General features: G+C 39.2%; 1 protein-coding gene across 1 annotated transcript in view; it reads right to left on the reverse strand.

The window, feature by feature from the left end:
* Window positions 1-11,009: 11,009 nt before the first annotated feature.
* The window catches only part of DTHD1 (death domain containing 1), a 60,570-nt gene continuing 44,060 nt past the window's right edge, over window positions 11,010-27,519 (reverse strand). The window contains 3 exon segments of the mRNA XM_088021351.1: window positions 11,010-11,380; window positions 14,276-14,333; window positions 23,189-23,198. Coding sequence (XP_087877477.1) covers window positions 11,010-11,380; window positions 14,276-14,333; window positions 23,189-23,198 — 439 coding nt within the window.

A 27,519-nucleotide genomic window follows, 5' to 3' on the forward strand; every position in this document is an offset into this window, starting at 1 on the left:
AATAAATAAATAAATAAATAAATAAATAAATAAATAAATAAAATCTTCTTAAAAATTCTACTTTTATTGATGATTCAAAGTTATCAACCTAAAGAATATGTGTTGATTTTCTATTGCTGTGTAACAAATTATCACAAACTTAGTGACTTGAAAAATACCTACTTATATGCTCACAGTTTCCTGGGTCAGGAGTCTGTCACATTTTAGCTAGTCTTTTGTGCAAACTTGGTTTCAGAAGACTGAATTCAAAGTGTTGGCTGGCTGTATTCTCTGGAAATATGATTAGGGATATTCTCCCAAATTCCAACGGGCCATTGGCAGAATTCACTTCCTTGTGGTTATAGGACTGATGTCCCTAATGTCTTGCTGGCTGTCATCACAGACTTCTTTCTTCGCTAGAGACTACACTTAGATCCTTGCCATGTGGTCCCCTCTATTTCAGGAATTAAGAACCTTTGTCATCTTAAATCTCTTTCATGCTTCAGTTCTAATTTCTCCCTCCAAGACCAGTTCATGAGATTAGTTCAGGCCCACCTGAATAATCTTATTTTAAAGTCAAATGGGTCATGTAGCATAACCTCTTCCTGGGAGTTAAATCCATTATATTCATTATATTCCTGGTCAAAGTTTTTATGACAGGAGAGTGGGAAATCTTGCGGGTCATCTTAGAATTCTGCCTACCACAGTTTTATGGAATGGTGAGAACACACTTTGAATCAGATAGGAAGGGGTTTAAAAACTTAACTTCACGACCTGTTATGTAATAGGTGCTTAATAAATACTTGTTGATCGAATTATGATTGAGTGAATAAATGAACAAATAAACAAGGAAATGTGTAAGTAAATGAACCTAACCTTCAAGACCTATTTCATCATCTAGGAAAAAAAATAATGGCATCTAATTGAAGAATACTTATAAAAATGAAATGAAATTATACATAAAAATTTCCTGGTGGGCACCTGGATGGCTCAGTCGCTTAAGCATCTGACTCTTGATTTTGGCTCAGACCATGATCAGGCTCCACACTCAGTGGGGAGTCTGCTTGGGATTCTCTCTCTCTCTCCATCTCCTTCTGCCCCTCCTGCTTGCAAATTTTCTCTCTGTCTCTCTCTCTCACAAATAAATAAAGTCTTTTAAAAAAAAGTTCTTGGCACCTAATTGGCACTCAATAAATCAGTATCTATTATTAATCTTTCTACAGTGGCATTATATCTGGGCTTATCATTTCTGTAATGACTTCTAATTTCCCCATTTGCTGTGGCAATCTGCCGTTAGTACCAACAGGTATTCCGATCTTTGAATTTTTGCTGACCGTCTAATCACTTTTACTTCCTTTTGCTTTGTTTATAGAGCCTATGTCTCAACTCCTTTTCTTAAAGTCTCACTGATAGCCAATAATATTGTTTTCTTCCTTATGCTTGGTAAACTATTTACATCAGTCAGATAATAGGGAGTCACACCAACAAAAATATATGTTGTATATATATTTTTCATGCTATGTGTCGCAAGTAGGCTCTGGACCTCTTTCATGTATCAAGATCCAGGCTGATGGAAGAGTTTTCACTGGGACATTGCTGATCTCAAGGCAGAGAGAGAAGATGATGGAACCACTCAATGGCTCTTAAAGCCTCTGTTCAAATACGGCACTCCTTTCCTTGGGCACACTAAAGCATATCATCAAGGGTTACTTCAATGGGATGGGAACGTAGCATTCTCCCACAAAATGAAGCAGCAAAAATTTTAGTATACTCAATCACATTTCAGTGGTCATTTTTGCATATTTGACCATTTCCAGTTGTGCTGCTCATTTTTGCTTTATATTTAGGGGCTGTTCTATTGCCATTACAACATTGTTAGTTTGTGTGTCTGTGATGCTTTGTGGAAGAAGTAATAATCAGCTTATTTTAGAATTTATCTCAGGAGATATATTATTTTAATATAATCACAACTAAAACTAATATGCTGAAAATTATCACCTGATTATTTTTAAATAATCTTAATTTAGAAATTTATTTTTAATGTATGTTAGCCACTTTTATTTACTGACAAACCATAGGAACACTCCATTCAAAACCTTTCAAAAATTAGAAGGCAGGGCGCCTGGGTGGCTCAGTTGGTTAAGCGACTGCCTTCGGCTCAGGTCATGATCCTGGAGTCCCGGGATTGAGTCCCACATTGGACTCCCTGCTCAGCGGGGAGTCTGCTTCTCCCTCTGACCCTCCCCCCTCTCATGCTCTCTCTCTCTCTCTCTTTCTCTCTCTCAAATAAAGAAACAAAAAAAAAATCTTTAAAAAATTAGAAGGCAATTCTTCAGAAATCACATCCATCAATAGCATTTATCAGAAAGTTAAGCGAATCAAAAGTATATTTATTCCGTGGTACTGTCAATCATGTATACTTCCAATTTCTATTCTTAGACAATTTCAACAGAATGACACACATCAGTTCCAATGATCAATAATAGATTGCATTGTTATTTCTATTGCATTAGTTGAAGAAACAGAAGGTACAACGTAACATAAAGACCTGGATAGATGCAGAAATTTCTATGTACTTCATTTTTTCACATCAAAAGGGAATTGGGTATTTCTATTAGACCAGAAGTTAGGCACAAAATGATGTACTATTACATTAACGATGTGTTGACCATAGATCAGATTATGCCTTCTACCCTAAAACAACTTTATTTTTTTGAACCTCGCAAAACACTTCAAAAACATAAAGGAATTTTCTCTGTAGTCTTAAATGATTCCTTAATTTTATCTGAGGCACAGAGGCCCTCTTGTGGCAACCTCTAGGTATTTGCACTATTTCTGAAGACCAGTTTCAACTTTTAAGACACAGACACAGGGCCTATTGCAGACCAAGGCCTGGGTTGCTTTGAAGTTTTGAGACCCTCAGTGTCTGTAAAAATCACCAAAAAGAAGTCTAAAAATAATATACTCTAATACAGAGCATTTTAAATTCTTTAGCACACACACACACACACACAAAATACAGTAGAATAGAGTTTTGCTCTTTAAAATGAGAGATCAAAAATATTAATTCCCTGTAAGCTTGGTGTGCAGTCCATTAATGGGACCAGATTTAAAGGGGTACAAGAATCCACTTCCAGGGAAGTCTGTCCATCTTTGTGATTGTGGCATGGCTATTTTCATTAAGAGAGACTTTTTAAAACTCTGTGTTTAAGTTCCTCTGTTACCATGAGGCCTGGGTCAAGTGCTCCTTCTTCCCAACTATCCCAATTCCCTGCCTCAGCTCCCGACCCCACCCTGCTTCGTCTTGTGAACAGATAAATTGTCTCAAAATATGCCCATAAACTGAAAGAAAAAGTCTTGTATATTCAGCACAGAACAGAGCCTTCCCTGTTCCCTTCTTTTTCCCTCCTATGCTACTCTATGTTCTGTGCTAACCATGAGAAATAAAAATAAAATTGAGAGTGCTTGGGACAGGAAGTAAATAGCAGGCAATGTCCTTAAACTTCTATGTGCATAAACATCCCTGAGGGAGTCCCTAAGAATACAGATTCCTCAGTTCTGTAGCCAACGACACCGATTTAGGGGGCTGACTCGTGGTTCTGGGAAACCGTGTTTTAACAACCCTTCCGAGTTTTTCTGGGGCCATCTGGCTAGAAAAATGGTCCTTTGACCTGGCTGCAGAATCAGCTGGAGAGTTTTAAAATTCTGATTGCCAGGACCCACCCCAGATGACTTTAATCAGAATTTCTCAGGATGGGGCCAGGCACCCCCTATTGATTCTAATGTGCAGTCAATTTGAAAACTCCAGGCCAGCACACCGAAGCATAGATGTCAGAGCCTGATCAACCAAAGACTGCCAGAACACACCTAAAGGTCAACAAAGTCAGGTATAACTGACTCATTGCAGTGAGGGAGATCGCATGCCAAAGCAACAGTGGTGTTTCGGTAAACAAAAGAAAAGATAGAGTTATTTTAAGACATAGACATAGGGCAGAGCTGAGTATTTTCATGGCCTCACAGCAAAGCAGAGCTTGTGTAAAGGGACTGACATCGGGTCCGCCCTGCAAATGGACCCAGGGTCCTGCTCCCTTTAAAACAATAACATTGAGATAGATGTGCAGTGTTGTATCCAGAAACCCTCTCTCTGAGGCTCTGCACCTGGATTGTCAGTGAAGACCGAATTTCTGGGTCAAAGTGTCTTAGATCCTCCAGGCAAGAGAGGAACATTTCTTTCTTACTGATATGATTTCAAACAGTGAAGTTTGTAATAGTCTGTGATTTTGAAAAACAATGTTTTTCAGTGTATAAAAAAGCAACAGTTACTCAAAGAAAGGCACATCTTGCAGCTGCAGTATGTTCTTGGGAGAAATAGTGGATCCTGTTAATTTTGTAGCTGACTTCATCTCTGTCTGCTAGTCTAGCCTGATAAACGACAGGGCAGATACTTACAGTCCAAGCTAACTTTTATCTTTTTAGACAAGACATCTGCCCCACAGGGTTGCTTTCAGAAGGGAAACGGAATAGGAAAAGAGGGTCATAGCATGTCAGCATGTAGATGTCCCTCACGCATTAATTCAACAGGACTAAATGAGTGCCTACTATGTGCTGGGACCTGTGCAGGGTATCAGAAATTCAACAATGACAAAACTCGGCCCCTGCCCTCGAGATACTTACAAACTGGTTGAAGAAAAACACAGATAAATAGGCAATTACGACAGAGTATGGAAGAACTGAAACTAGACTTCAGAGTAGCCATGAACAATCAACCCAGTCTTGGGTATTTAGGGAACTGGAAAAATGTTACCTGAGGTTATGGAAGATAGAGGACTATGGGGGTGTGGTCAGGGGGTGGAACCAGGGGCAGAAAGTGGTAGTAGAGGAAAAAAAAGACTTTGAAAACAGATTTGTTTGGTCTTTAATTCAGACTCTACACTGGGTATCACTGTAACTCTGAGTTGCATTTTCTCATCTGTAAAGTAAGGATAAGAAAACAGAGAAACATGCATGGCATGCCAGAGTTCTAAGTAATAGGATTACATCAACGAACAAGAGACAAGCTCTCTGGCCCTTAGAGAGCATGCACAAAGGTGGGAGTTTACCAAAAGTAAATAATAACCATAATTGAAATGTAAATTATTTAGCATGTTAGGCCATAAATGCAGAGTGAAGGAAATTGGACACACCAGTAGAGAAAGCCCGGCAGAAGCGGCAATTTGAGAATTAAATGATGTGACGTCTGTCAAAATGCCTAGACGTCGCACAGAGGAATTCTCATGACGCTGAGCCCCAGAAGCCATGTTTGGCTCAGCTAAAGGGGAAACCAGTGCCTGCATGTCAACCACTACTTTGACCTCACTCAGCATTTCCCTTTTCTTCTGAACTACCACTATTCTACCTTTCGGGGGCCTGAATTTGTACCTTCAACAAACTTCTCCTTCTATGGCACAACTCTGGATTATAACTCGGGAGATTCCTCAGTGAGAATATTTCTGGGCAAGTCATCAGACAGCCATTGACATTTTCATAAACACTGATACCAGTTGGGGAATTTGAAGTTGGGCCCTCTTTTCCACATAACACTCTAAATTTCCCTTGGCTTATTCTGCTCCCTTTCTTTTATGCCCTGCTCCTAGCCAAAAGTTGATTGAAACAGTAGTTCTCAACACCCTCCCTTAAGGTCTATGGCACCCTATTCTTAAGTCTAGTGATAGCATTTCTGTATTCTCCCAACACCCACCCTCCCCCTGACTGGAACTGAGTGGAAGGAACTTTGTTTCTCATGTTTACTGGGGTGAGGGAGTGCTCTGTGCCTTTGGTGGGCAGAGGTCAGGGATGCTAAATGGTCTTCAGTGCATGATCCAGTTCAGGTCACTTAAAAAAATATATTCCATTCAAAATGTCAGTAATACTCCCCCCTTGACAAACACTGGGTAGGAAAAAAGAACTTTCCCCACAAAATTTCTATATTTGGAAAATTGGATTATGATGGCTTCAAAGTCTATCTAACTTACCTGTTATGATGTTTCTATCTTACTCTAAAATACTTCAGAATATACAATGTGATATTGTGTATGTGTTCATTTACGCTACATTTTTTAGGAGTAATCAATTGCTGTAATCATGAATTTATGCTACCGATATAGTATGTGTTTGATTAAGGTAACTATAGTTTAGTGGCGCCTGGGTGGCTCAGTCATTGAGCATCTGCCTTCGGCTCAGGTCATGATCCCAGGGTCCTGGGATAGAGCCCCGCATCAGGCTCCCTGCTCAGCGGGAAGCCTGCTTCTCCCTCTCCCACGCCCCCTGCTTGTGTTCCCTCTCTCGTGTTCTCTCTCTCTGTCAAATAAATAAAATAAAATCTTTTAAAAAAAAAGATAACTATGGTTTAACATTGTAAGTTTTGTTAATTAGAATAATAAATGTTAGAAGCTTTTATTTGAAATATTTACTGCTTAATAATTAGCAAAATGATGGTTGGAATGGGTTTTCATTAGTGAAATTGATGTTATTCAAGGTATGTAGATTGGTCTGAATGGTAGAAACATTCATACCCCTCTGTGGTATAAAATTATTTTTATTAAATTATTATTAATTGCTAAATAAATGTCCTGTTTTGCAGCCACTACTTTGAAGGGTTCTTGATGTGCCTGAGTAGCCAAACTGTGGCAAAGTAGCTCTGATCATTGGTGACTGCTCATATCTGCCACAAATAACCCAATATTTATACGTCACCTATTTTGTGTTTGGTCAATTTGCAATATTTTCCTAAACTGCCAGTCTCTTAAACAAGTCTAAGAGAACATTTAACTAATTGAACTGGGACAAATATCAACGTTGTCAACATCACACATCCCTCTCACTTCCTGTTCTTTTCCCCATCCCCATCCTCAAAATTCGAATCTATTTGTACCACTGATGTGAATTAGAAATGTTGTTTGGCAAAATGAGAAGTAGGATAATGGAGAAAGATATGTCCACTCCCTCTCTTTCTTCCCCTGGCATGGTGGCAACATGCTATGGTGGGAGCCAAGCCAACATTTGATTTGAATCCTGGCTATGTCACTCACTTATGACCTTAGGCAAGGCACTCAATCTTTCGAAACTCCAGTTTCCTCTCATAAACTGGGGGCTATGTGCCTACCCCACAGGGTAGTGGGAGTATTAAATAAGTCAGTGCTTATAAAGGGCTAAGCATGAAGAGTCTGGTTCATTACAGGAGATAAACTAAGTGTTGATCTCATTCGTTTACTCTTTCTTTGCATGGAAAACATACCTCCAGGGAACTCTTAGTCATTTCTGTGCTTCTAGTGTTGAACAGATTGCCAGACCCAGAGCTTGTGATCAATATATATCTATTGAATAAATGAATTTATTTAACATTTCTTGCATTGGAATTTGGCTACATTTTGACCCCATAAGCTCTCTGACATTCTCGAATTTGTCCACATGTATTATTTCTCCCTCTGATGCTTTCTAAAATAGCAAAGTCAATGGAATATACTCTATCAGTTGGTAGGGAAATTACTGTAAAAAATTTAGGCCAAAATTTTTTTTCTCAGTAGAGCAACTAAAGACAATCCAGGCTTACATAGTCTGTAGAATTTAATCTGTAGGATTTAATCTGTAGAATTATCTGTAGGATATAAAATGGCAATTTGGCGATGTATATCAAGAGCCTTTAAAATGCTTTTAGCAAGTAATCCCAGTTCAAAAAACTTATCCTGATGAAATAACAACTCACATACATGTGTAGAAAAATAGCCATTGCAGTAGGTGTAGAATAATGGCCATTATTTGTATGAAAAGAAGGAAGTCACCTGAGTTACAACAAAAGGGGAAAGTTTAAATTAATTATGGTTAAACAATCATTGCACTCTTGGGTTTATACCTGGAAGAAATAAATATATATGTCCACTAAAAGGCATGCACAGAATGTTCACAAAACACTATTCATGATAGCTCCAAATTGGAATCTACTGAAATGTTCGTCTGTAAGTGGAATAGATCTGTAATTTGCAGTATATCCATATAATGGATTAGTATGCATTAAGGAACTACTAAGGAGAAGAAACAAAGTATTGCCACATGAACAACATGGATGGATTTTAACAACATAAAGCTGAATATAAGAAAGCCAGACATAAAAGAATATATACTGCATCATTCTATTTTTTAATTTTCAAAAATTGCTAATACTAAAATGGCATGACTATGAAATGGGATAGTCTGCAGCTATTAAAACACTTAAATATATTAGAAAATGTTCATAATTTAATAAGACAATAATATTTAAAGTTGTATGCATAATAGATGACCCCCATTCTGAAAAAATCATGTATATATATATGACCCCCATTCTGAAAAAAATCATTTATATATATATTTTGATATATATAGAGAGAGAGAGAGAAAGAGAGAGAGAAGTATCAGAGTCTTGATACAAAATATATAATAATACTCAGAATAATTAAAGGAGGCTTTATCTTAAATGATGATCAGGGGGTAGAGGAGCCACAAGGGATAGGGCAGCAATAAAGCTGTTGCTTCCCCTAGACCTGAAGAGACAAGAGAAGGGGCAGATCCCAAAACCCAGGAGATAGTTGCCCAGAGGGGAGAGGAGTGGTGGCCTTTGGGTGAAGGTTACAGCCTTCAGTGAATTTGAAGGGAGGAAGACAGGAATAACCTAACTCATTCTCCTCTCTTCTCCCAGTCTCCTGCTGGGGTTTCCATTACCCAAACCCATCAAGAAGCCAGAGGCACCGCTGATGAGATCCATACAGGTCAGCTGACAGAGAGCAGGGTGCCTAGGGGTGGGGTGTGGCCCACTGACCACACGAGGCACAGGCTACCTATCAGGCGGATTCCTTTGATAACCTAGGTGAGAACCAGTGCCCAAGAGACGCCCCATTTGTTTCTATATATACATACCCTTATATTGTTTTACCATTGCAATAATATATGCCTGTTTTTTTAATTCTGGAAAGATGTATCAGAGTGTGTGTGTGTGTGTGTGTGTGTGTGTGAGTGTGTGTGAAGGGGTGGGTGCCTGTGAGGGTATATATGTGAAGTATGGCAGTGGATTTGTGTGTGAGAAGAACGGGTGTTTGTGAAAGTGTACAGGCAATAGGTGTTATTTATGTGTGTGCATGTCTGTGGAGTATGCATGTTAGTGAGAATTTGTAGGAAGGGCTGATTGTGAATAAGTGTGTGTGAGAGGTGGGAGTGGGCTGTGTGCTAAGATGTGTGTTTGTGACAATGCACGCATGCGTGTGAGGACACACATGGATGTAAGACTGTGTACATGGACGGGATAGTTAGATGTGTTCCAGGGTGTTTGTGAGAGATGTGTGGGAGGGTGTGTGTACGTATGGGTGGTAGTGCCTGGGTGTGAGAGAGATGAGGACATGGAAGGGGGTATGAGAAGAAATGCATGAGTAAGGAGGGGGATGAGTGTGGCAGTATGTGTAAGGGGATTTATAGATAGCATGTGTGTGCATGTGAGCACACAGGTAAGTGTATTTACATACATCCATACACATAGCAATAGAAACATTTCCTTCTAGGAAAACAGAAAAACTGGAAGAAAATACTCTAAAATGTTCATAATAGTCTCTAGTGTTGTTAGAACAGGGATCCTGGCTACTTCACTCACTTATGACCTTAGGCAAGGCACTCAATCTTTTGAATCTCCTTTCCTCTCTTGTAAGTTGGGACAGTGTACCTACCTCACAGAGCAGTCGGAAGGATTAAATAAGTCAATGCTTATAAAGGGATAAACATAAAGAGTCTGGCTCATTACAGGCAGTAAACAACTCTACTTTTCTGCTACTTTGTAGTCAGAAAAACAATGAACACTTCAGTCTTTTTTCTTCATTCCAAGAGCACATGAAAAATATTGTACGTTTCTGGAAACATGTAATAATAATACATATCTTGACCAACAAAATATGTCTTAATAAGAATGTATTTGAAAATTGGAATCCTCTTTTTCAATATGTAGCCAAATAGATATCTAGGTCCTTGGTTAATCTGTAGAAGGAAATCTTGCCTTTAAAATTCAGATCCATATGAGTGTTTAATTTTTCATGTGATTTCATTAATTTTCTGGTATTCAATAATCAAAACTAATCACAACTGATGCTGACAAGCCAAGGCCCTGATGGTTTTGCATTAATGAAATGGTAATATGAATGTAATATCCCATTCATATCACATTGTTTTAGCTAAAACTAAAGTCTCAAAGCTTATGCACTAGGGCATTAACAGGGATTACCAATGATGGAGGAGCTTTAGTGATTGTTATTTTTTTCTTTTAGCTTTGTGTTTTTTATAGTTTTTTAATGATGAACATATAGGGCTTATATAACAAGATTTCTACAAAAACTGATTTAAGAGGAAGTTGTTGTCCTAAGTTAAAAAGGCCCTAAATTCTTTCACTTATACTTGACTTTCTCTGCACTGACTCATTTCTCTAATAATAAAATAATAAGATTTTCCCTATTCCAGGGTCCTTTTTCTTAAAAAAAGAAAAGCTTGTGGCAGCAAATGGCCGATGTTATTCTACTTTTAATTTATTTCAAGCTTGTCTGTTTTCTTACTGATTTACTATCATCAGCATCAGGTCTCCGCAACCCAGTTTATTTTGTGTTGTTAACTGCAGGCTCCACAGTATATGCATAATGTGAATTAGTTGCTTGGGGTCCTGCATAACTAGTTTACTTTTATGTAGATAACAATAAAAAAGGGGGATTCTGTATATCATATCTTTCCTTCCCACTCAGAAAACAACCTCCGCTATTAAAATGTAAACACAGCAAACTCTATTACAAATGCTATTAAACTTGTCTGAACTTAAGACAATAATTCTTGCAGAACGTACCTCTCTGAACCGCAAAGAAGCCCTCAAACCCAAGAATGCTTTTTATGATCTGATTAGATTTTCCATCTGTCTCCAATAGCACATCTATCAAAGACTCAGTTCAAACAACTTGACTTGGAAACTTGGTAGTAAAATGTTGACAGAAACCTCCTTAAAACCAGCTACGACCCTTCTCTAGGGCAAAAGAAAGAGCAACCTGGCGTTACTATGCTGAATCAAACCACTGCTGTGGCTCCCTGAACACCTTCTTTTCCCACTTGAATTTGAGCTCTTCGGAAAGATCGCTCCTGCCGATCTTGTGGAGGTGACAAGCCAGAAGGCGAGCTTTGTCAGTGGAATTTGGAAGTGATTTTTTCCAGAAGCAAAGAAGTTCGTTGATCTGTTCTGTGGGATCACCGGGGTTCTTCAGTCTGAGAAGCTCAATGGTGCTGCGGCTAAGAGGGAGGGACCAGGAGAGATGCGCGGCGTATTCTTCGAAGAGCTCCTCCGCCAGCCAGTGCAGCAGGTTGTCCCACAGGCCTTCTGCCAGGCACACGCGGAACACGCCGCGTTAGGACTCTTTCCCGGGGGCAGGGCTGATCTCACCCTCCGCACCTCCTCCCAGGAAGTCTAAGGGCTCTCTGGTTTGGCCTCTGAACGGTGGAAAGATCTGGAACCACCCCAGTGGACAGTTGAAAGCCTTTGGATCCCTGCCATTTCTGGGGTCTCCTCCCTGGAGGGAATGACTGATTGCCTAAGACTAGAAATGCTTCTCAGATTTTAACTCCCCTGAGATCCAGGAAGCCTTGTTAAAATGGATTTTAGGCTGTTCCCCAGCTAGTCTAATTAAGTAAAGCTAGAGTAGGGGCAAAATTGGGCATTTTTAACAAACTCTGAGGTGATGTTGACATTAGGGTCCCCAACCATACTTTGAGCAGCACTATGTTAAAGGATACTTCTGGGTTCAAAAATATTTTTTTCGTAATTAGTACTAATCTGATGCATAAATTGTACCAACAGCTACACAATCCTCTCACCACCAGCCCCAACTACACACACACACAAACTCACCAAAATCCAACCCAAAGAGGAGTTCTGTGGAAGGTCCTTTACGCCAAAACATTTCCCCTGGCCTCTGGACTATTGAAACCACAAACATCTCCTTTGAATATATCCTGTATTTCAGCATACCCCTTCCCTTATCCTGTGACTCACGTCTACCACCTAAACTTATGATTCCATTTTTCTCTTGTTTGGTTGGTTGTTTGTTTTTCTTTGTGTAACTCCAAGCCATCACTCCCAGTAAAGTCCCTGAGCCCCCCATCCCCCAGCCTCTGTGCCCCAGCCTGCACCATTCTCTGGCTAACTCTTGCCTGGTCTGATGGGAGGTAAGAATACTGCATCTGCCACCTTTGACTCCATGATTCCTTCCATCTACCTACTCACAGAAATTGCACATAAATTTACATTATGAATCGTGCCACTTTTCTGGGAAAGCTACTCAGGAAATGGAGTCTCCATTACTTTTAAATCAACATTCTGCTTCCATCGTGCAATATAGGCTCATGATGAAGGGGCAGGCCTTCTCTCCCCATCCACATCTTCTATCTCCTGCCATTGGCTGGCAGCAGCATCAGTAACCCTGTTAATCAGTCACACCTCCGACCACATTGTTCCTTCATCTTGTTGACATCAATCACCTGTACTGTGATTCCACATAAGAAACTGACTTTCATGGCCAATCCTCAGGTTTCATCTCCCTCCAAGGCATCAGCTTCTCAATATTACTGCTGACCACTACTTCCTAAACTTCCACAGCTCTGTGGTGTTCCTCCTACCTAATATGCTTCTTGCCCCTGTCACTGACGCAGCGAGTCCTTTGATGACCATCACTCATCTCTACTGGGTCTCACATACCTTCATACTATTAGAAGCACATGCTGCTCCTCATGATCAGCTATGTACGTCAACGACCGCCTTGCATCCACCTTGGGATCTGTTGTCCTTTTTAGCTTTCATCGTTATCAATTTATCAATTGCCAATCCTGCTTTACTCACCCTATACTCAACTACAGAGATGTTCAGGGTTATGAAACTATGCCAGATGTCATCAACTAACTCTGTGCTCTGTACACCATTCAAGTCTTTATAGCAGCTAACAAACCCATTAAAAAAAATCTTCTCCCTAAATGCAATCTTCCCGGCAAGTGCAAGAGGGGTGGGGGTAAGGGTAGAGGGAAAGGGAGAAGCAGACTCCCCACTGAGCAGGGAGCCCAACACAGGGCTCCATCCCAGGCCCCTGAGATCATGACCTGAGCTGAAGGCAGTCACTTAACCGACTGAGCCACCCAGGCGTCCTACAAAGCTGGGATATTTCACATCAGAGGAGATGGTTAGGGCAGTAAAAGTTGATGAATTCATTGAGGGGAGAGGACAGAGAAAGAAGAGGCCTGGGAGAGGAAGTAGTAATTCAGCAGAATCAGGAGGAAGAGAATCAACAAAGGGGAAAGAGAGGCAGGAGGAGAACCAGGGCAGGCTGTGGCACCCAAGGGAAGGAGTGAAATGCTTTCTGGAAATCAGAGAAGATGCAGACTGACAGTTGTTTGCTCTGAGTTATAATTAGGAGGGTGCCAGGAAGATCAGAAAGAGGGTATCTTTTGAAGACCAAGATCAAATAATAAATGATCTGAGGATCAATAAATTATTTAGTGACCATTAACATTATAAAATGAATTGTTTCAAAGGCTAAAATAGAATAAAAATGTCAAATTCTACCCTGAAATCTACATCACTGTTATATAATTGAATTATGTATAACCACAATCAACTATCAAATGTTTCCTTTGTTGTGGTTTCATACCCACATACCTCTATTTAAAATCTACTGGCTTCGGGGAGCCTGTGTGACTCACTTGGTTGAGCAACTGCCCTCGGCTCAGGTCATGACCCTGGAGTCCCAGGATCGAGTCCCACATCGGACTCCCTGCTCAGCGGGGAGTCTGCTTCTCCCTCTGACCTCCCCCCCCTCATGTACTCTCTCTCTCACTCATTCTCTCTCTCAAATAAATAAATAAAATCTTTAAAAAAAATCTACTGGCCTCAAACATGGAGTTGAAGAGACCACACTTTGATTCACAAATTAATTGTCAACATTTCAGAAAAAACTGTCGTTGTTTACCAAAGCAAGCAATTACTTAGTTATCTTAGTAAAATAATCCTTAGCAGGGTTCATATTTCTTGTAGATTTCAAAAATTTTAATTACACCCATATTTGAGAATTGTGCATGACTTCCAAAGGAAATTCATTTATTACGCTAATAAACATAATGATTATTTAATTGCAAAATCACTTTCTCCTTTTTTTATACAACGATTCACATACATATATACGAGGAAAAATAGTGCCACTGTAAGGAGGACTGAGCAAATATTTCATACCTACAGGATTGGTAGAAATTCTTTCGGTACTCTGTGGATGGTTGATCAATTTTTTATGCTATTGGAAGGAAAGGACACAGAATAAGCAGAAGAATTCATTAATTTGTGAACAAGCTACAAATAAAAATCCATCTGAACCTTACCCATATTTGAAAGAAGTACTGAACTGCACACCTTGTAAAAGTAGATTGTGTATTTGTGCATGCATGCTCAGCAATTGCTTTCCTAAGATAAGGCAAAATACATTAACCCAAATCTCTCAATGAATTTAAATGTAAGACTACACATTTAAATATTAGTATAGCAATCATGTTAACTCTGAATAAATATTTTCCAACTAAAATTTGAAACTGTTAAGACCAACAAACACAGAGCAAGCTACCTGTATGCAACAAATGCAATATTTTATTAAAGCCCTGATGGGGAAGGCACCTTGCCCCAGCACTCAGCACGAGGCCTGGGTTCTCTAACAATAATTTTTGGGAATGAATGAGTGAACCAAAGTGCATACATGATGCCAAAAATAATCATGTTTTTGAGCAGATATTATTCTGAAACCAATATTTTATCAAGAATATTCAAATATACAATTATTACTTTTCTCCACTGTCTGCAGAACAGTTTGTTCTCAGTGAATATGGGATCATGGAAACAACACAGGAGATAAAGGAACAACATCTGGGTTTGGAAAACTGTTCAGTTGTCTGGACAATTTATTTACCTCTCTGGTCTCAGCTCTGAAATGTGATTTATTAAAAAAAAAAATCTCAAAAACCTGTATACAAATGTTCGTAGCAGCTTTGTAACAGCCTCAAACTGGAAATAATTAAAATTTCCTGCGGTAGTGAATGGTTAAACAAACTATGGGATATCCACACTATGGGGTGCTATTCAGTAATAAAAGGAACAGATCATTGATACAACCAACAATTTGCATGGGCCTCTGCCTAATGGTTGAGTAAAAAAAAACTCCAGTCTTAAAAGGTCACATATTCTAGGATTCCATCTATATTACATTCTTAAAATTACAGAATTATAGAGATGGAGAATAGATTCGAAATTGCCAGGAGTTATGTATGGTGAGAGGTGACCATAAAGGAGTAGCACAAGGGAGATCTTTGTGGTGATAAAATAGTTCTGTATCTTGAATGCAGTGGTTACACAATCTACACATGTGATAAAATGGCCTAGAACTATAGACACACATTATATCAATGTCAGCTTCTTGGTTTTGAAATTGTGGTATAGTTATGTAAAATGTAACCACTAAGGAGAATGGGGTAAAGGATAGCCCAGACCTCTCTGTACTCTATTTTCCAACTTCCTTTGAATCCATAATTATTTCAATAAAAACCTTTTTTTTTTCATAGAGTGAGTTTAAATACCTTTTAATTATTTGGAAAATTTTGGAAAATACAGACAACCCTGAAGGAAAAAAATACCTTCTACAAATCATTTTCCAAGCTTCATGTAGGTTTTTAAAAAGCTGTCTATAAAACCTGACATAGATTTACTTACATGCAGATGCACTGGTGACAGAAAATGCTACAGTAGTAATTTACAGTGGAACCAAGTTTTGCATGCATGCACAGTAAAGAATATTTCAGTGATCCCACTTAAGGTACTGGTATGAACAATAAAGTTGTTGAAAAGCTAGTATTTCTCATTAATACTGTCTAAATGGTCAAAATAATATACACATGAAAGCATATGAACTAATATATTAGGAGCCACACAGGATTTCAGAAAATTAAGACTGGTAATCAAAGTTAATTTTTAAAGATTTTATTTATTTGTTTATTTATTTGAGAGAGAGAGAGAGAGAGAGAGAGAGAGCACATGAAGGGGGCTGGGGCAACAGGAGAGGGAGAAGCAGACTCTCCGCTGAGCAGGGAGCCCGACATGAGGCTCGATCCAGAACCCCGAGGTCATGACCTGAGCTAAGGGCAGACACTTAACCCACTGAGCCACCGAGGTGCCCCTCAAAGTTAATTTTTAATGACAACGTATCCATAAAATACTCAATGGCACCAATTTTTATTGTGAAAATGTCATTAGCTATAAATGCCTCCTTCCTGTAAGAATGTTCTCAAGGGCAAATGCCTCTACCATTTAAGATAAGAGGTGAAATTTTTCTTATATTTGAATATTTTCCTCTCTAAACTATTGAATTGCCAAGTGCCTGATCAAAGGCAATCCTCACATATGCTTCAGTACCTCTCAAAATAAAAACATTCTTTTAAAACACTTACTTCACAGCAATGATACAAGGATAATCCAAGTGTGTTACACCAACTAACATAGCACACTGCTGGTTCATAGGGAGATTTCAATACAAGTGGTTAAATCTGAATGTCGTACTTTGTAGGTATTCTTGTCATAGTCATCACATAAACATGTATATAAAATTTCCATTGAGGAGCTTTAATGGGGGGAAATTAGGAAATAACATAAGAACAACAAAATTTCAAGTGTATTAATATTGTGGAACTGAAAAGTAAGTGCACATAATTTTTGAAACATCAACTATGTGCTTAAACCTCACGAAACAAAAAATGAGAAATAGCAATTTAAACAGTGAAGCAGATTCTATCTTTCCCATCAAAGGGCACATGGCCTGGATTGAGAGTGAGACAAGAGACACTGTGTTATTTCTTTGTATAAATAAATTTCCTCCCTCAGTCCTTCTTTCTTCAGAAATGTCTCATAGCATTTTGATGCACTGAGAGTGAGTCTAGTGTTTAAGGATATGTATTTTTTCACATACTTGAAAATTCAAGCCCGGTCCTTCTGGTGCCCAATGGTAAAAGTAGTGGGTTGGAACAGCATGGAAATCTCTGGCTAGACTTGAAGGCACTATGCTGATCTCCCAATTGGCCTCTTCATCAGGGACGTTCAGTGCTCCCTTCACTTCCTTTTTCTTCCCTTTCCCTTTTTTGTTTTGTTTTGTTTTGTTTTGTTTTTGCATGATTTTTTCTGTGCACTATTTTTGCCCTGCATATCACCTTTCAACTCTCACTAGTGCTCAGGGTCAGCTCCAGGCAGAACAGAGAAGCCTCTGCTTGTCCTATATCGTGTCCCCTCCCACAGATTCCCAGTATCAAGGGGGTCCCTGGATGCCTTCCATGGTGGCCCTGACTCCAATTTTTTCCTACTTTCCTCTCTTCCCTCTTCTAATCCAAAGGTGTCATTCTGTTGCATCTTCTCAGCTTCTACTATTTGGTGAAGGAAAGTTTGCTATTTTTCTAAGGTTACCTGCTTTTATATTAATATTGTGTATTTTATTTTGCTGAATACCATTTGTTAAATGCCATGTGGAACATGTCACTGCTCAGGAAGATTGTTGGCAAAATCTAAACCTGGCTTCCAAGCTCTCCGTAATACACACCTACCTTGTAAAAGAGTGTAGTGGGGTGTAAGTAGCAGTTTTACCTTCACCATTAGCCTCGCAAAGGCATCAGTATAAAATTATAAGTAACTCAGATATATACAGATGTGTCCTATTTATACTGTTCAGTGCAGTGCAGGCCTCATTAACTTAAAAGTGATTAAAAAAATTGGAAGCAAAGAAAGCCATTCACACCTGAAATGGTGTTGTGTTTCGAATTTTATAGGCCATTGTTGTTAAGACTCCTTCAATTATTATTCTTTCTGCATTGCCTAAATACAACCCTGTTACTGAATTCTTAAAACCAAGCAAACCATTTTTTAGCTGAGCTCATATATGTGCCATCTTGATCTTCTTGTGTGCAACCCAAAAAACTGGACTTGAGCACATTTATTATTTTACCCAACATTATTTCCCATGGCACCTTCAAAACTTTCCCTTCATTATGTTTTCACCACTCCAAGAACGTGCTATGATCAGTCTTGGGTCTGCTTGTTAGGTTGGAATGTCTTTGAGAACCAAAAGGCATCTTGTTCCTATATTAATTCTTCACAGCGCTGGAAATGGTATTGTATACAGAGGGTGGTATAAACTGTTCATATGATGATATCTTCTCTTGACCTGAATGATCTCCTCCTACAAATCCTACCATATTTTTAAGGCACCAGTCAAATTTCACCTCTTTTATCAACTACTGTTGTCCGTGCTTTCATATTTGGGAAGTTAGGTACTATCATTCAATTTATCTTTTAACTTAATACTGTGTTGTTGTTAATGACATTCTTGTATGCCTGTTTTCTCTCCCCAATTTAGCTTTCAGTGCTTTATTGTATCCTTTTTCTTTTTCAAGAAAATAAGTAGCTTTATTAACATGGCAACTTTTTTCCCTTCATAGTAGGGTTTGGACCCCAAATACTTATCAGTTCTGCTATGTAAATGAACTTATGGCTGGACTACTTACAGAACCTTGAAGATACCTATTCCCTGTCCATTGTAGGGTCCGATGTAGACAGTCCTCAGTTTTCTTTCCCAGCCCCTCAAAAGCTTCTGTAAATATCCCTTTCATTTTATGTCCAGAATCCCCTGAAATGCATCAGGGGATTCCATCAACTTGTATAGAATACCAAGATCTTGTCTTCTGTTTTAGGTTCTATGTCAAATAAAGCTGAGTTAGGCTGTCCAAACAAACTGACCAAACGGTGAAGTCAGTTAGTGTGTCACATGAAATTTAAATTTTGAACAAAACACCTCTCTCCTCCTTTGGGCTCACCCAGAAATTAAAGTCTCAAAATATAGACAATACCATCGTCTGCTCCTTCTTCTGATTCATCCTTCCTAGCCATATCAGCCCCATTCACATCCCCAGCTGAAGTCTGGTCCCTTGTTCAGCTTCTTCAGCACTTGTTGCATGGAGTTGTCATCTAGAAGTAATGTAGCTCATTCAGTGCCTCCAGAGCTGGAGAAATCCAATTCTGAGTCTCATGAATCACACTCAGACCCAAAGTTCCAGGGAGCTCTCCAGTCACACAAGAAAGAGAAAAGCACCTCAACATTTAGAAATAACCAAACTCCAGGAACAAATCCAATTCCTGCAAGAGTTTACAATCTAGGCCCTAATTCTCTTGTGTGAGAGCATTTTCAAAAAAAAAAAAAAAAAAAGTTACTTTCCCCAAACAAAATATTTAACAATCCAAATTCATCCTGAAGTCATCAACCACAGACCAACCATCAGAAACATAGTATAAGTGAGGACAGCATGTAGACAGAGAAGAGAAAAAAGAAGAGAAAACACAGAAGGCTCTCTAGTTTCAGCTTCTCTACGGTGTCAATCTCCATCAGTTGACCCGAAACCACTGGCTGTAAACTGCTGATCCTCCAAGATGATTTATTTGCTTTTCTCGGTCTCCTAGACTAGGTCAATCAATGCCTCACTGCCATCTTTATAATCTCTTTGGCCTTCTTTGCATTGTTTAGTCACTCCTCGACTCCATCTTTTGGGTTCTAAAGATGATCCAGCGTGCTTTCCTCCGAGGCATTCTCATGGGTTTTTATTTGGATGAGCAGACCTTCCATTTCCCACAGCATGCTCCTATTCTTGCATCTAAGCTCTCCCCTGCACTCAAGTGCAAGATGTTATGTCCTCCTGCATCTTGCTGATGATTAGAAGAAGGAATTGCTTGAAATCTTCCTTAGACTCCAGCGCTTCCACTTTCCCTGGGACTGATAGTTTGATGATGACCAATGGCTGTATTTTTCCTGCTACTCCAGAATTACAGCATCAATGTGAGCAGAGAAGCAGCAACAACATGGAGACCCAGCTGTCAACGAGAGCTCTGCATATTGAGGCCCCTTTCAAGACAAGACTGTGCCTCTGTTTAAATAAATCTTTAGGCCCATGATGGAGATGCTTCTGCCCAGGGTGCAAAGTCAGAAAACCAAAACTTAGATAATTTTTGTGTCTCTGTAAATGTACTGCTTGACCAGAAATGCAGTATATCCAGCTAGATAATCCCCAAAGGCCAAGCCAATTCTGGGCCTCTCACCTCAAACAAGATTGATTATGTGGCCCCAGGCAATCAGATATTTTCCATTTGTCTCTTCCTTATTCTTTAGTCATCCTATAAAAGCTTTTTGCCTTCCATCCCATTTTGTAGTTCTCTGAGACAGCCCACTTCATGAAGTATTAAATAAAGTTTGTATTACCTCAATTGTCTTCTTTTTTTTAATAAGATTTTATTTATTTATCTGAGAAAGAGAATGAGAGACAGAGAGCATGAGAGAGAGGAGGGTGAGAGGGAGAAGCAGACTCCCTGCTGAGCAGGGAGCCCAATGTGGGACTCGATCCCGGGATTCCAGGATCATGACCTGAGCTGAAGGCAGTCACTTAACCAACTGAGCCACCTAGGTGCCCCCTCAATTATCTTCTTTAATCATTTTTAATACCTCTTTATGGACTCGCTGCTCATAGAACCCTATTATATCATTTTCTGTATCTTCTTTTATATCAGTACTTATATTTACCAAACGGTTGCCACACCATACCTCAATAAATACGTCATAGCCATGAGGACCCTCTGTGGACAATCCTGAGGATTGTTATCATCGTAAATTTAAGGTCTTCTGTTTCAGCAGGGACTAGGGCTGCTCAAGAATGTTTTTACGTATCCCTGAAGATTCTTCCACCATTCCCTACAGTGGATACTTCAAACCTTTACCACTCTTTGCAAGACCTCTACCTCGCCTCTAACTGCCACTCTCTCAGCAAGGGGTTTTATCTTCTATTCACTGAGAAAATAAAGGAGAAGTTCTCAAACTTTAGTGTTCATGAAAATTAATCTGAAATAAAAGGCAAAAATAAAAAATAAAAATAAGCTCACAGCTTGATTCAATGGGCCTCAGATAAGGCCATGTTCATACCAAGCCAAGTGGGTGACTCTGATACTGAAATATGGTGGCTGCCCTTAGAAAAACACTGTCAAGTAGGACATACACCAGTTATCAACTTGTACCCCAAATGGATCCTACCGAGTGCACAGAAGAATGAAAGAAATAGCTTTATCCAAAAAATGACAAAGATTTCTAATACCAGGACCAAAGGGAAATACGGCTTGCTTCTTACATACCCTACACTGTAGGAATATAGTAGTCATAATCATGGCTAATTCATACATTACCTTACAGGGGTGACACAGATGTCTTAGCTCTGGTGTCCGCCTCCTCATCCAGAAACTCTAGCTTCTGGCACATACCTGTCCAAGTGTTCCGAGCAGACTCACAGGCTTTATTCTCTTGGCAGCCACACCGTTCCACTAGCTACCCCTCGATGTTCAGCCAGGCAATGCAGCCACCCATGCTCCTTTTGTGGACACAACTGTCTCCCTTCCCAGGGCTTCCATGTACACTATCATGTAGTGTGCCATGATGGTTTCTATCCATCCTGCACTCTTGCTCCAGAGGTATCATATAAGCAGAGTTGTTGCACACTAGTGGTTAGCTGTAAGTTTGTTCCACTGCGGCTCTGCCATTATTCAGACGCATCCCGACTGGCTCCGTACGGAGCTCATGGTTGTTCCTCGTTTTTTCCAACGCAAAGCAATTCTCCACTAGTGGCCACCTTAAACCCTCCTAGTATGTATGCCCTGTGGTAAAATGTGATGGAATGAAGAAAGCAGCTCCCTACCCATTGTGTTACATGATAGTAAAGTAATATTGACTGTGCCCTGATGTGTCACAGAGTTTAGAGAAAGAGGTCTTCCATTTTTTAGTTAAAACTTTGGAAAACAGTGTGGAGGTTCCTCAAAAATTTAAAAATAGAGCTACCCTATGACCCAGCAATTGCACTCCTGGGTATTTACCCCAAAGACACAGATGTAGTGAAAAGAAAGCCCATATGCACCCCAATGTTCATAGCAGCAATGTCCGCAATAGCCAAACTGTGGAAAGAGCTGAGATGCCCTTCAACAGATGAATGGATAAAGAAGATGTGGTCCATATCTACAATGGAATATTACTCAGCCATCAGAAAGGATGAATACCCAACTTTTACATCAACATGGATGGGACTGGAGGAGATGATGCTCAGTGAAATAAGTCAAGCAGAGAAAGTCAATTATCATATGGTTTCACTTATTTGTGGAACATAAGGGATAGCGTGGAGGACATTAGGAGAAGGAAGGGAAAAATGAAGGGAGAGAAATCGGAGGGAGAGATGAACCATGAGAGACTATGGACTCTGAGAAACAAACAGGGTTTTAGAGGGGAGGGGGATTGGTTAGCCCCGTGATGGGTATTAAGGAGGGCACATACTGCATGGAGCACTGGGTGTTATACCAAAACAATGGATCGTGGGTCACTACATCAAAAACTAATGATGTTAATGTATGGTGACTAACATAACATAATAAAATTAAAGAAAAAAAGAGCCCCTCAAAAAAAATAAATAAAAACTAAAAGCTTTCTCTTTAGGACACAATCACATATCCAAGGGGCTGAACTGAGAAACACATTTCACTAATAACTATGACACTCGATTCTGATAGTTTCTGATGCTTCAAATGTATATTAATATGCTGTGTATTTAACATAGAATATTTAATACATATATGTATTTAATAAAATATATTTATATATTTAATATACAGTTGACCCTTGAATGATACAGGTTTGAACTGCACAGATCCACTTACACATGAAATTCTTCAATAAATACAATATAGCACAGTAAATGTATTTTCTTTTCCTAATGATTTTCTTAATAATATTTGCCTTTCTCTAGCTCCCTTCATTGTAAAAATACAGTATTAATCCATATAACATACAAAATATGTCTTAATCAACTATTTATATTATCAGTAAGGCATCCAGTCAATAGTAGGTTATTAGCAGTTAAGTTTTGAGGGAGTCAAAATTTACATGTGGATTCTCAGCTGTGCAGGGGCCAGCACCCCTAGTCCCCACATTGTTCAAGGGGTAACCGTATATAAATACGCATGTGTGTTTTTAGGCAAATCCACCCTGACCTCCACAAAGGGAATTCTGTCAGATCATATCACATTTACTCAGTTATTTCAGACCCAGTAAACACAGGTTAGTTTCTTACCCAGAAAGTACCTCAACTTTCATATAAAAATCTTCTAAGCTGGTAAACCCTCAGCACCCATTTATGAGGCAAGTCTGAAACTCTCAAAATTGAGCCTGCTTCATTGTTACTTACAAATTCTTTTTCTTCTCGGTTATCTCATCTATCTTTGCCCAAAATACTGTGAGGAAAATGAAGGAGCTCTTACTGTTTTCCTCTCTGATCAGTGAGGATAGCAAGGCTCAAGAGTGGTTGAGGTCTCATGGCTGGGACCTCGGAGAGTTGAGTGGAGGGTTGAACCCCGCTGTGATTAACTCTAAAGCTGGTGCTTTCTTTCCCTAATACAAGGCTGCTTGAGCATGCAGGCTCTGGGGGACTTCTGAGCTTAAAGCCCACTCTGTCAATTGTTGGTTCCTGAGAGTCAATTTGTGCCTCAGTTTCCTAAACCTTAAATTTACTATCCTTATCTGATCTACTTCTTAGGTTTGTAGTGAGCTTTGAATGAAATAAAATAATGCACTTTCATTGGCATAAAATGGAATAGCTTAGTTGAGTTCCTTGCACACCGTGGGTGCTTGACAAAAGTCACTCGTTTCGGTCACCCCTGTCTTACAGAACTAGAGTCTCATGTTGCATGCAGAAAGGCTTTATACACCTCCCAAATTCAAATACATAGATGATTGTCCAAAGATCCATTTGTAACTAAAGCTAATCCTGTTAAGTATAGCTTTATGTATAGCAACACGTGATCTGAGTGTTGCCATGACATAAAAATCCTGGAGACCCTCTCTTTTCTGGTGGTTTCACCGGGGTCAGGCACTGCTGACCACCTAGTCTCTGACAGGGCTTAGAAAGAAACATAAAGTTTCCATCTTGGCCAGGATTCACCCTCCTGTTTTGCTTTCAGGATGCTTAGGATGGTGCCGGTGTTAACTAAGTTAACCTCACTCTAGAAACATGCGCTTGAAAACAAGAAATGAGAAGCAAGGCAGTGCAAACAATTGCCCTGACAATTGCCTCTAGGGCTGATTTGTTTGATAACATAAGTCATCATCGTGCACCTGTCCCCCCTTCCAGCCTAGGACAAACTTGCATCAAATGAGGGAGTTCCGCAAGGATGATGGGGTGAAATTCCTGCAGAGATCACTACAATAATCCACGAAACTTAATATAAAAGTAAGAAAAGGGGGGGGTCAGAACAATTATAAATCCTTCCCATTATTTCACACATATTTTGAAGTGCTAAGTAGAAACAATGACATAATATGATGCTATCTTTGAATCCCATAGGAATATCCTATTTGGGGGCACCTGGGTGGCTCAGTCGGTTGAGTGTCTGACTCTTGGTTTCAGCTCAAGTTATGATCTCAGGGTCATGAGTTCAAGACCCTCGTCAGGCTCCACCCTCAGCACAGAGTTTACTTGTCCCTCTCCCTCTGCTCCTCCCCCTGCTCTCTCTTTCTCTCTCTCAAATAAATTAATAAAATATTTTTAAAAAAGGAATATCCTATTTTAAATTGTTATCAGGTGCTAATTCTAAGAGCACCCACAATAATACTATTGGTATGGGCAGATATAGAAATAATAAGTGGAGGTTTTCTCTTTAATTTCTACCTGTCTACTAGTTTTCAGGGTCTCTACTAGAGAACCAGTTTTTATGTAAAGTAACATGAAAACCTTCTGACACTTAAAGCACCATCTAGCATGGATGCCACCTAGCACTGCAGAATGACGTCAGGGAAATATAACAAACAAACAAAAATGCCATGCTGATATTATTATTTTATATTTACCCTATGGGCACTTTTGCATAAAAAGACTTTCACTGGTTAATTATTATGATATCTTGGGACAACAACTCCTCCCTCCCGTCTTAACTCCCACACCCTTTCTACTTCCACACACCTACTGCAGGTTTTTCTGGTAAATGGGTCATTTATTTTGTAGTTAGAAGATATCCAAGTAAAAGTGTATGAATAATAATAGATCAGGGAAGTATATATAATTAGAATGTTTCTGTGTATCTTTAGCACAGATTTTACCAGAAGCTTTTAAGATACCATAACCAAATACTGGCTTTCACTGCTTACTTTTACTCTGATTTATCTTGCATAGAGATCTCTGCAACTAAGTAATTGCTGCCATTTGCTTAACCTGAGTTCATTTATTGCATCATAATAGCAAATTGTATATTCTCAATCTTTCTAATGTACAATTTCTATAGAATTCTTAATGCCTTTGCACTGTAAATAAGTTAGATAGAATATTGATCAAAGAAGTAATCTGGTACAAATGATTAATGTTAGCATAAAACTGTGCTGCAGTTATGCATGCAATGTAACACCAAATCAAAGTTGAGTCAATATCAATGTGGAGCGAGGATGTACTGGTGTGAAGAAGTGGCTAGACTTCTAGTTTCCAGTCAGGCATGTAAGAAGCTGGAAGTTGCCACTCTGTCCTAATAAGTAAAAATGCTGACAAACTGAAAAATCAACAACTCTTTTTAGATCCATCAGGCAAGTGAGGTCACAGGGCGAACCTCTGTCCCCAAAATTGAAGAGACTGACCGATGAATACAGAGAATCACAGCTTACCAGAGTGGAAACTACCTCCAGATGCAGCGCCAGGTAAGGAAACCTGAACTATAATTGACAAATTGCTGGAGGCTTAATGTGAACAGATCTAAGAGTTAAAAACTTCAGAGAGACCCAGTCAAGGGGAACTCACACACTTTTGTGAATTTTACCTACATGAACTTCAACCAGGTTCTCATAGTGAAAGCTCAGAAAAATTCCCCCTGCTTCCAGCAGGGGGAAGGGGAAAAGAACCACTTTAAATATACCAGAAAGTTCTGTAGAACTTAGTAGAAAGTTCTTAGTAGAAACTATATAGCCAGAGTCTAATCTGCTGGGGTTTTATTAGAGTCTAACTGACTGGGGGGGTGGAGGGAAATGCCCAACTCCCCCCTCCTCTAGACATCCTGCTCCCCAGAATGGGGAAGTTAGGAGGGAGACTGAGGGACTCATGTGAGGTTCATAGTCCAGAGGTAGAAGATCACTGAATACTGAGACCTTATCATAGGGCTATAGAACACCTCCCCTCACCCAAATCTTACCACCACAATACTCAAGGCCTATTTGCAGTAGTTCCTTTTACCCAGTACAGTGTGTTCAGTTATCAGGAAAAAAAATGACATAACATACTAAAAGGCAAAAAGACACAATTTGAGGAAATGGAGCAAGCATCAGAACCAGATTCAGATATGGCAAGGATGTTAGAACCAGCAGACCAAAAATTTTACAAAACTAGGATTAATATGCTAAGGGCTGTAATCGAAAAAGTGGATAGTACATAAGAGCAAATGGGCACTGTAAGCAGAGAGGTGGAAATTCTGAGGAAGAACCAAAAAAGATTGCTAAAGATCAAAAACACTGTAACAGAGATGAAGAATGCCTTTGATAAGTATATCAGTATGGCTGAGGAGGGAGTTCCTGAGCTTGAGGATCTCTCAATAGAAATCACAAAGTTAAAAATGAAAGAGAAAAAAAAAAAGATAAACAGAACATCCAAGAACTATGGAACTACAAAAACCATACATGTAATAGAAATTCCAGAAGAAGAAATATATAAAGGAACAGAAGAATTATATGAAATAATAGTGAGAATTTCTGCAAATGATTGTCAGAGATGAAACCACAGATCCAAGAAGCTCAGAAAATACCAAGCAGGACAAATGACAGACAAATACAGAACTATTATTATTTCATTCCAAACCCATGACAATAATTTGAATAACCGTCATCTCCGTTTCCCAGATGTAACTTCTCCAAGGTAACATGTTCTTAAAACCTAGGTCTGTTTAAAGCCCTAACTTAAACAGTGAATCATATTGCCTCCAGACAATGATATCAGCTATCATTTTTTGTTATTTACCATGTACGGATAATTACTCTAACCGTTTAAAGTATATCATATAGCCTCAGTATAGTCTATCTACAACCTTGTGAGATAGTTGTTATTAGGTCTACTTCACAAATGAGAAAACTGAGGTCTAGAGAGGTAAAATCATTTAACCAAAAATATTTAATTTAACACTTGTAAGAATACTGATCCTTTATTTTTTAACCTGTAAGTTAAAACTTGTATGTAAAGTGAAGGTTGAAAGTGTAAGGCAAGATGTTCACTCAACCATTCTAGTACTTGTTGTGCTATGCTCCCCATTTACATAAATCGACTTTACCAGTCTGGACTGCGAGCCAGTATTAGGTGAAGGGAAAG

The sequence above is a fragment of the Eumetopias jubatus genome, unplaced genomic scaffold (genome assembly GCF_037043125.1).
Source record: "Eumetopias jubatus isolate StellerSeaLion01/CBP00866 unplaced genomic scaffold, mEumJub1_p1.0 scaffold_2, whole genome shotgun sequence".
NCBI lineage: Eukaryota > Metazoa > Chordata > Mammalia > Carnivora > Otariidae > Eumetopias > Eumetopias jubatus.